Source organism: Battus philenor, unplaced genomic scaffold, assembly GCF_028537555.1.
Source record: "Battus philenor isolate CCGP_79_NKW_IND1 unplaced genomic scaffold, ilBatPhil1.0.hap1 SCAF_9, whole genome shotgun sequence".
Taxonomy (NCBI): Eukaryota; Metazoa; Arthropoda; class Insecta; order Lepidoptera; family Papilionidae; genus Battus; species Battus philenor.
Window position 1 is genome coordinate 14,248,395 of NW_027181759.1, and position 10,909 is coordinate 14,259,303.

A 10,909-nucleotide genomic window follows, 5' to 3' on the forward strand; every position below is an offset into this window, starting at 1 on the left:
TACCTAGAAAGCCTTCCCATGCTGCGTGTACTGGCTCGTGGTCGCCACTCGAGAACCTTTCGGCCCCAACAGCCTATTTATTATACCCAGATTTAAGTAAACTTGATAACTTGAAACAACTATGATGATTACCTGGTTCTGGCAAAGGTTTCTTTAACGGCAAATCTCTAACCATTGTTATTATAAGAGACATTTCAAACGCTGGCGTTATTCCGGGTAGAGCGTAGGGCGGTAGAGTTTTCGTGTCTTCTATAAAAATTGTCGTCATTGATCGACGCTGTATAGATGAAAAGAGACAGTAAAATTTTAATCCTATTTTTTTTTCATTTTATTTTGGGATCTTTACTTTACTTTATTGGAGATAAACAGTAACAAAAGGCAGTAAGAGATTACTAACTTAGAAACTTAGAAACATAGAATTAGTTACAATTGTTATCTTATAACTATCTCACTAAGAATATTTAACGATTTAAAGTCAAACAATGACAAAACAAAGAAAAACATTACTAAACAGATCAAAGATCCAGCGCATTCTGCAGATCACACCGCAATAATTACGAGTCACAGCATGCCGTCACGTTCCAATGAGGTTTAAATTAAATTGTGTGTATTCAATAATTTCGAAGGAAATTGTCTTTTAAAAGATACGAGAGAGCACGAGAATATATTAATATCATTAATATATGAATTGTGGCGGTCACACATCCTGTATAAGGGTGCACGTTCACCGATATTTGTCTTAGCCGTTTATAAAAAGAAGAGAGATGTAGAACGCGTTCTTGCTGCAGGAATTCGAGAGTTTACCCCGGACAACAGTTCCGAATAGTTAACATGGCCACTATAAATATTTTTAAGTAGGGAAAATCTTCTGGATGGACACAAGATGCCCTGACGTTTGGAAGAAGGACAGGGTTACGTGAGATTTCTAGCTGCTATGACACCCCTGGTAGTCATCTTCGGTATCTTCGGAGGGACTGTATCTTCCACACAAAACGTAAAAAACGAATCAATTTTGGGTGTCAATTTTTAAATTTCTTTGGGTGTCAAATTCCTCTCTGTATAGTTCCAATTTTAGTATATATACTGCTAAAGCAAGTACTAATTTATATTCCAAATCTAACAAAACTAATCATCATAAAATAAACGTTGTCTGTTCTGTGGTCAGAATATTATGTCGGATCATTTTATTTGAACTTACAAAGTAAAGTAAATTGAGAACAAAAGAAGAGAAAATAAGTACAAATCGTGACTCAAAATTTTATGATGGTAACTTGATTAAAATACCAATTATTTTAAAATAAAAAAAATTGTGATTAAATATTAAAGAGACGTAGACGAAGCTATAAGGTGGACCATCGTTGGAAGCAAGACCGGCCTTATTGGGAAACTATAGTATTCTTTCTTTATTGACCCCAAAAACAGCCTCTCGTATCTTTCCTACTCTCGTCATGGGTGGACAGGTACAATAATTTCTTACTAATTTATTCACACAATAATTTTTATTTTCTCGCTTCTACGGCTTAAATTATGACGATGATAATAATAAAGATGATGATAATAAATTAATACGTACACTAGGGAATATATTTTTAAATCTACATGTTCATTTTCACGTGGCCGAAACTATGTTTATTACATTATATGTTATATATACTTCTGACACGCCTTCATACTGAGTACGCGACGAACGGATGTTGATTTTGATTTATTGCTTTTATAAATACCAAAGCAAATAAATTAATAAACATAAAAAGAAATTATTAACATCTTATTACATATTGTTTAGTTTCTGTACAATACATAATAAACCATTTCATCTTCTTCTAAGGGAGGAGAAAAATTTTAAAAAAAGTTTGTAAATATTACAAGTCTTTCGCGTCCCATGTCTTATTGAAAATCTTTAGAGAAGGCATATGTATATTAATCTTATTTATTTACTCTTTATTGTTTGCCATAAATAATAACCAAAAAAAAAGAAACAATTTATATTGTGGTACAATATGCGGTCTTACTGCTCGAAGCGATCTCTACAAGACAACCTTTGGATGGAAATAAGAAACATGAAGGAGGGGGTAGTTTAAGGTGTACATACAAATACATACATTACAATATACACACACATCACATATATATATATATATATCAAACACGTATATACACGCACATACATATCTATATATACATTTAAGTGGCAAGGAAATGCTCTTTTACCATCTTTCTAAATACTGACTATACAGCTAATAAGATAATGATTTGATCAAAACCTTGAAAACTGCTGTTTCTTTAGTAGCTGGTTTTTTCGCTTTTGGCTTGACTGTACTTGCAACGGTTTCGTCGTCATCGTCCCATGTAAACTGAGGAACTTCAGACGCGAGTAATTTCCATAATTGATCTGGATCTGAACATTAATGAAAAATCGTTAAAATGTTTTATTTCACCTTTCATACTTACAATAAAGAATATGGTTGTCTAAAGGTAATATATAGCTAAGTATCTACAAAGGTTTAATCACGGAGAGTCCCTTGTACATCTGTGATCCAACGGTAGACCAGACCGTGGTTCATACAATAATATCCTCTACTGTATTCTCAAAAATAAGATATGAGAAGTGGAGGTGAAGAAACGGATGGAAAGTGGCAACCCCGCCTCCATAATGGCAGATAAAGAATGCCGCCGGAAATTCCTTGATTATTGAAGTATAGTAATCAAGGAGTTTATAAACAAAAAAGGAATAAAGCATTTTAAATTGCAAATTAAACGATGTCATGTGGCGAAGAAAGAGAGGCGACGTGTGTAAGAATTATGAATGAAAGGAAGACACCAAAATATGATGACGTAACAAGAGAAATTGTGAAGGATGAGAGAGGAGAACTAAAATAAAATAATGACAATGTTTTAAATTATTGGTAAATACAGTACCCTGTCCCAAATACTACAGAAACTAGAGTTCCGCAATAAAGTAGGCCATAAAAGAGGAGATATATGGATATATTGTTTATGTAAATATTTAACACACATAAATAATACACCGAATTATATATAAAGGTAATGAAAATGCTATTATGATATGAAAGTTAAAATTCACAGCACTTGCCTCTAAATTTACTTTCAATTTAATAGGTATGATTTAAAGAGTAAATCTAATAGAAATGATAACCATAATATGAAAAGTTTCTCATGCCAATACCTCTGAAGTAATAGGTCAAATTCATGGCGCCCGTAAGAGCGTGCAGCACGTCGAACTCATTCATTGGCTCATCTTCGGAATCTTCAGTTTCATCATCGGAGTCCATACCCGGCGCGGACAGCTTCAATAGCGCCTTTTATAAATAATTAAACGGTTTTATTTAGTTCGACCCGTACGGAATTTATTTGTTTATTTATTTGGGTCAAAATTAGAAATTGAAATTAAGGCACCTTCCCGTTGTCAGATTGATCTGAAATTTGGTACACACATTTAATTTAGATGACAATACAATATAATAAAATCAATAACATTATAAATCTAAGATGGCCGCCGATACAAAATGGCGGATTACATATTTTTTCTTAGCCCTTTCATTTGACATCCATATTGAGGGGGTTAAGAAAAAATATGTAAACACGATGACTAGTAAAACACGATGACTATGTCAAAATTTAAAATTCAAAATGGACGCCGTTCCAATATGGCGGACTAGGAACATTTTTCCACAACCACCACAATATGGGTATCAAAAAACCGTTTAATTTAAAAGTTTTTTAAATGTATTTATTTCCTGGTTATAATAATATTAGCCTTACGAAAATGTTATACTGTGACACTAGAGTATTTTTCGAGAAATGTTAGAGACTGTAATTATATCATACTTTTTATCTTTAGGTGTGCTAATTTCCTTTTTCCGATATTCGTAAATAAGGCTATCGCTGTTTATAAAGTATAGTTAGTAACAAATACATTAAGAGTCATTGGTAAACAAATATTAAAAATTCAAAAGTTTGTTCTAGTAAATTCATCTGACATTTAAAATAAGTAAAGTAGTGAAAATTAAAATGTTTTCGAGTAGCCACCACGCGACGGTAGATGCGACGAGTATAGGGCCCTTTCTAGGTGGATCGAAGACATAGTTTACGTCGCGGGAAGTCACTGAATGAAATTGCCATCGACTGAAAAGAAGAAGTAGAAAAATACATATTTATCTAAATGTACCTATATAACTATTTCGGCACATAGACTCACTACAAGGTATAGGCCTCCCCCAAAGATATCTAAAAGGGGATAATACCATTATCGCTACGCTTGGAATGCGTGTTGGCGATCAGCGTGATATTAGGGTTCGAAGACGACTTTGCTGCCCATCCTCTGTAAACATGTTTGTGTGTGTATAGCGAAATAATCACAGTAGTCAAAATGCTTTCGCTTATCTGTCAATCCATCGGTCTACGCATGCGCAAAGTGTAAGGACGCGCGACGTATGATTTGTAGGCGGTTGTCAAAACCGCGTCTCACGTCGAAAAATTATGAAATATAAAAATGGCGAACGGCGTCAAGTGACGTATGTGTTATTGTTTGTGAATTTGTATTAAATCTTTATTACTTGATGGAATATTGAATTAAAGACTACCTTATATTATTTTGAATCAATGTTTAATATTTACAAATGAGTGGTGAAAGTTTTATGTAAAAAATATTTCATTCGCATGACAAATAATTTATTACGGCGGTGGTGTATCTGAAGTTGTAGGCGGAAGACTTTTAAAATAAACTGTGTCTATCTTTCATCCAATCGTTTTAATTTTTGTCATGTCTCTAACATTGCCTACCGAACCTGTTAAACTCCACCACACTATATCAATTGTCTGCAAAGGTTACATTGTACTAGCGTTGAAGCTATTTCACCTATTTCTATGCATAGTATATTACGTTATATATGGACTCGTTTATAAACGTTCTGAAATACATACACTTGAATTAATTTATTTATATTGAATGTTTCTCACGACAAGACTTCCATTACCCAAAACAATATATTCATGAAAAATATTATACAATTCAAATACATATTCTAACACATCTAATATTTTATCGCTTTGTTTTCGTTTTCTTGTATAATTTGATTATATTTGCTTGTAGTTTTAACGTTGTATTGATATCTTTTTATTCTCTATTGTTGTTACTACACTATTGGGAGAGAAGATAACCTTCAGATAGCCGGTACAAAATAAATAGAGCGTCGGATTGGTTAGTGTCGCCAAATTTTCGGAATTTTGCGGCACATGTCCAAATGTTTTCCACTACAAGGCTTCAATTTCTCTTGTAGTTTAGGTAACAGAAATTACTACACACATACTATTTTTTTTAATTAATTTAATATTCTTTATTGTACACTTTAAGATACATTTAATAAGTATTACAATAATATACAAAAAAGTACAATGGGCGGTCTTATCATACAAGGCAATCTCTTACAGACAACCATAGTATGGAAAAGGTAAAAGTACTAATAATGGGTAGTTTACGTGTACAAAAAATACATATTTACAAACAAACGAACATAAACATACAAAGACATTTATAATTAAACATACATACATCTAATATATAAAATTCTCGTGTCACGGTGTTCGAACTTGAACTCCTCTGAAACGGCTTGACTGATTTTTACCAAATTTAATATGCGTATTCAGTAGATCTGAGAATCGGCTACTATCTATTTTCTATACCCCTAAGTGATAAAGGATGTTCACATTTAAAAAAAAAAATTGATACAGCATACAAGAATACACACAACCATAAATTTTCACCCCTCTACGATCAACCCTTATTTTTTATTTGTAAATTAAAATATCAATTTTTTTTTGCAAAACAACATAAGCGGGATCAGCTAGTATGTACATAATATATAAACTTATAATAAATAAGGTTTAATACATATTACTTATATAATACAATAATAAATAAAAACATCTAACTGACTTCAATCAGTATTAGTTCGATATACTATATATGTGTTTATTTGAAAATGTACGCATGTGTGCGCGCGCGTGTTTATGTACACTCGTGAACATGTATGTGTAAGTGGGATAGTATTTCTGAGAGTCAACATAAACCCAATACATCTTCTATTTTGTGCACCAAAAAGTGTTAATAAATTTTTTTACAAATATATACCTGACATTGTTCCCATTTAAACTTGGAATATTATTGGGACATAGATTTATATATATATATTTCATAATTGTGTAGTCATAATGGCAAAATGAAAATTCTAAAGTCACATTTACATTAGGGCGACCGGAAAGTAATGTCGTTTCTGCGCAGTCGATATTTGATTGTCATTTGGTAGCTAATTACGTACTTGGAAGACGTTGTATACTAAATGGCAAAAGGTTGTTGATAACGAAGGTGAATATACTGTTGATTAGAAATAAATACTTGTTAAAAATGTAGTCGTGTGAATTTAACTTAAGAAAGCGACATTACTTTCCGATCCCTCTAATACATTGTTTTGTAATTTATCAAGGTATACTAATAGACATAAATCCGCAAGTGCATCTAAAAATTCATAAAACTCACCTTGCAAATGAGTAGCGGCCAAAGGTGCACAGAAGGAGTTGCGGGCACATTCGGAATAGGCTGTTTTGCGGCAATAGGCTTCGCGGTGTTCTGATTGAAGAACGGCGCAAAAGGCAGCAGCGGCGAATCGGCAGCGTCGACTGGCACTTGATCACTCACCCACACACAACGCCACATACCAATGTAAAACAGACGCACGAGATAGCAGCCTGTTCAGAAAAGATTAAAACAGATATTTTATTAATCATTTTATATACGTGGCGATTGGTTATAGATGTTAAAGGTTTCAAAGGGTTAATGTATAGCTCATTTTGCGATCAACTATATATATATGTGTGTGTGTGTGTGTGTGCGCGTGTGCGTGTGCGCGCGCGTGTGTGTGCGTGTGTGTTTGTACTATAGAGTGAGATATTCTAAATTATTATTATTAATATAACATTTTTATTCTAAGGTAAAAGAGGTTACTTCCAACGGGAGGTATTGAAAATCTCCAACAATGAACACCTTATGCCTTAAATGATGAAGACGAAAAACACCTTTTACCGCCATTTGAATGTATATATATTGACAATTTTGCTTGGAGCGGATACTTTTATCCTACATTCCATACTGTACAACTTTAAAAAAGGATGTCCGGTGGCAGAATTCTGTATTCGAATTCAATTAAAAACATTATAAAGCATATGAACCATGTATATAGTACACCCCATCTAAAAATAAAGGAAATAAATAACGTAATAGTACGTATTACCAGAAGTTATAGTAACAAAATTAATGTAAAATTTTCATAGTGGTCATTTAGTGTAATAAATCTTTTGCTAAGAAAGTAACTTTACATTCAACCTTGTAAAGCTTTGCATCTATTTACAATCATCATCATATACTTGGGAATGTTCCGATGTTTATTGCTATGTTTGATGGCAAAGGTGAAGATAAAAAAGACGTTAAAGGTAAATTTCGTTCTATAAGAAAAAACGACTGAATGATTTACGCTAGAATAGAGATTTTAAAATAAAAAAATATTTATATAACGTCACAACTTAAACCTGTCAGGTCAAAATCATTTACTTATATGTTGAATTTGAGACAAAATTATTTATAATATTGGTCAAAATTGTTTCCAAAAAAGATTTACTCAATTATTTTAATGAATAATTAATGTTTTGTGACAAAATTATAATTTCCGGTAAGGTTATAAACATGTAAAATAAAGCTAAGAATTAATAGCTTCAGTTCTCCAGTGCCTTGAAAATGGGAGTCAATCAGTTTATTTGTTTAAAAATGATTTAAAGTTATTGAGTACCATTTGCATATATAAGGTAAATAAAAAACGAGAAGTCAAAAATATCACGCACCGGCGCGAGACCGGCACTGCGAAAGGAATTCTCTCAATCAGTGCCGGGTTTCGCGTTTTTTGACAAGTGGGCCCTTTCTCGTACTCATATTGCAGGCACAATTAAAATATATATACATAAGAGATGAACAAAAAGCAATAGTTTTCCAACGAATGTTACTTCGCGAGATGCCGACGCCGTACTGATTCATACTAATTGGTTGGTAGGTATCTCGCGCCGGCGCGAGATCGGCAACTAAGTTGTAACAATAAAAAGCAATAATTAAAAAAAAACACCAAATGTTCATATACCGTTTCTAGAAAGAGTAGGACGATGTTGGGCACCGCCACCGTATTTCAAACCTGGCGAGTAAATATGGCAGCGTGGACACCATCCTTCAGGTGGCAATGCGAATACAAAATTCTCCCATTGATGTTCCACCTGTAAGTGTTTCTTTTAATCAGAAGATAAAGCCTTATAATGGAAAATACTTTCAGTTACGCGAGAAAATTGAAAAAAATAATTTTTAAACAATAAATTATACACACACATTAATATGTAAATACACACACCCAAGAGTATATTATTTTATCTATTATATGTATTTTTATTTATACTTTCCACTGCCTAAATAATAGTGTACAATTTAAAATAGATAAGGGTGAGCAGTGTATCTAAACACAATGTTGTTTAATATTGAAAGAAGCCACCAATATACATATTAGTTAGCGAAATAAAAAAATGCATATTGTATATTAACAAATCGCAATGTAAAAACATAGTTATCATTTGAACATACCGAAAAATCTTCTACCCTCTCCAATATGTAGCACATTGACAGCACACGTCTACAAAAGGACGACATTTGCAAGACTTGGTAGTGGGCGAATTGAATATCGTTCAACGACATTTTACCGCCATTATTGTCCTGCAAGTTATTTTTTCTTCATTAGAAATTATTTCTAACAAATTTGGAACTTATTAATCAGTAGAAGTACTATTTATTTATTTACATTTCATTGTATACTATAAAGGCATAAAAGAAATCAAATGAAGTAGCAAAATAAAAATAATAAATAATTATTTAATGAAAAAATGTGCATTATTTTTTTAGTTTAGTTACACGCTATATTTCAGTACAACGTAATAGAAGTGATAAATTTAATATAGTGCTACCAAAACCGCTGTACCGCGCCTTAGGAAAAGTCAGCTAGGAGGGGGCTGAGGAAAACAGCATGAAAACCGCCTGAAGCGTTAACGGCGGATTGATAGAATGAAGCATCTCTCATAGCTATGGCGCGGTGTATCTGTTTCGTTAATAATTTTAATTGAAAGAGCCGCAAAAGAGAATATAAACAACTGAAATATATTACAAAAGGTTTCTGACCTCAAAGACTGTAACTTCAGCTTCCCAAAGACTTTGCGCAAGGTCCTCGGCTCTAACCCAGGCATAAAGTCGTTTCCTTGCGGACCTTGGCAACGGTTGCATCTGATCGTCCACCCAGGCGTGGTCACCCTGGGCTTTCACGGCTCCTTTACCAAGCCGTAGTGTAGATTTAAAAGTTGCTGGTCCCTTTAAACAGAAAAATATTATAACACCGATATATACCAGCTCATTACACGCCATCAGTTGAACCGGCAACGTGCCCCGACTGCCACGACGAGCAATTCTTAAAGCTTCATAACTATGACTTTTGTTCTTGTGCGAATCTCCTCATTTCTTCCATCTCAGTGATCTGAATGATCACATACAAATTTAAATATCTTCATTCAAATAGACATTCACACGCGCTTTGAGTCGTGCGAATCACACAACCGTCACCGCCAAACCACTCAACACGCGCTTTACCCCTCCACGGGGCACCTTCAGGAGCCATGTTACACCAATTAGTGCCAAACACAGAGACAGAGACTCTCGCATTGTTTGCCGCATACGCATTTATCAGCTGGCTGGCGGGCGGTGCATTTTATTGCACGACTACCACTGCATGTGCGGAAGTGGCTAAATATTAGTCCTTTTCTTCAAAGGTTAATCTTTTTAAATGAATTTAACATATTTTGATATATACATTTTTACTAGCTGAACCCGTAAACGTTGTTTTGCAAAAAAAAAAGAGTTGATCGTAGATGGGTGAAAATTTAGGGTTGTATGTATTTTTTTATATTATAAATTTTTATTATATAAAAATTTATTAATATATAAAAAAAAATTATATTATAAAAAAAAATTTCGTCAAAAAATTTAAAAAAAAATTTAAGGGTGAACAACCCTTATCACTTAGGGGTATGGAAAATAGATAGTAGCCGATTCTCAGACCTACTGAATACGCATATAAAATTTGGTAAAAATCAGTCAAGTTGTTTCGGAGGAGTACGGTAACTAACATTGTGACATGGAAATTTTATATATTTTTATATTAATACTGTAAATGTGTTAACATACCAAGTTCCATATATTTCGATCATGTAAAAACTGAATGCTATAATAAGATTTATTTAATAACATACTTTTAATTTTAGATTTAAAACCAAGAAATGGTGAAATATATCTTGTGGTATTATATTATATATGCACCATTGTAGTTCACAAAACATAGTTTATGGTAATTTGAAATCTAGGTATAAATGAAGAAGGAAATTTTTATGTACTTTAGTTGGTTTGAAATATATATAGTCTCATACCATTCCCCAATATTCCACGGAAAGTTCATTGTCTCTGAATTCTCTGAACGGACAGTCATTTGTTCCGACTTCCATGTCCAAAACACTTTTCATTGTATCTACTTTCTTCATTTTTACGCTATTTTTAAAACACTTATAACGGAATAATTTATTTCACTTATTCAATGTCAGTGAAAGACGTAGTTTGACAAAATCTTTTATCGTTTTTATATTAAAATTTTCATAAAACTTTTGAGGTTTTATATTACGTTTTTAATTTTATTAATATAATGGTTTATATTTATTTATTTATATATAAAGCCGGGACAGAAGAAAATTTTGAAAAAATTTTTTAGTC

At 32.8% G+C, this 10,909-nt stretch overlaps 1 protein-coding gene across 1 annotated transcript in view; it reads right to left on the minus strand.

Moving 5' to 3' along the window:
- LOC137932347 (uncharacterized) overlaps positions 1-10,683 on the minus strand; it is a 32,859-nt gene extending 22,176 nt beyond the window's left edge. The window contains exons 1-8 of the mRNA XM_068775950.1: positions 10,573-10,683; positions 9,278-9,463; positions 8,690-8,818; positions 8,202-8,331; positions 6,557-6,765; positions 3,188-3,320; positions 2,265-2,398; positions 133-277 (exon numbers count right to left, since the gene is read on the minus strand). Of these exons, the coding sequence (XP_068632051.1) occupies positions 133-277; positions 2,265-2,398; positions 3,188-3,320; positions 6,557-6,765; positions 8,202-8,331; positions 8,690-8,818; positions 9,278-9,463; positions 10,573-10,683 (1,177 nt within the window). The remainder of the gene's footprint in view (positions 1-132; positions 278-2,264; positions 2,399-3,187; positions 3,321-6,556; positions 6,766-8,201; positions 8,332-8,689; positions 8,819-9,277; positions 9,464-10,572) is intronic.
- Positions 10,684-10,909: the final 226 nt, after the last annotated feature.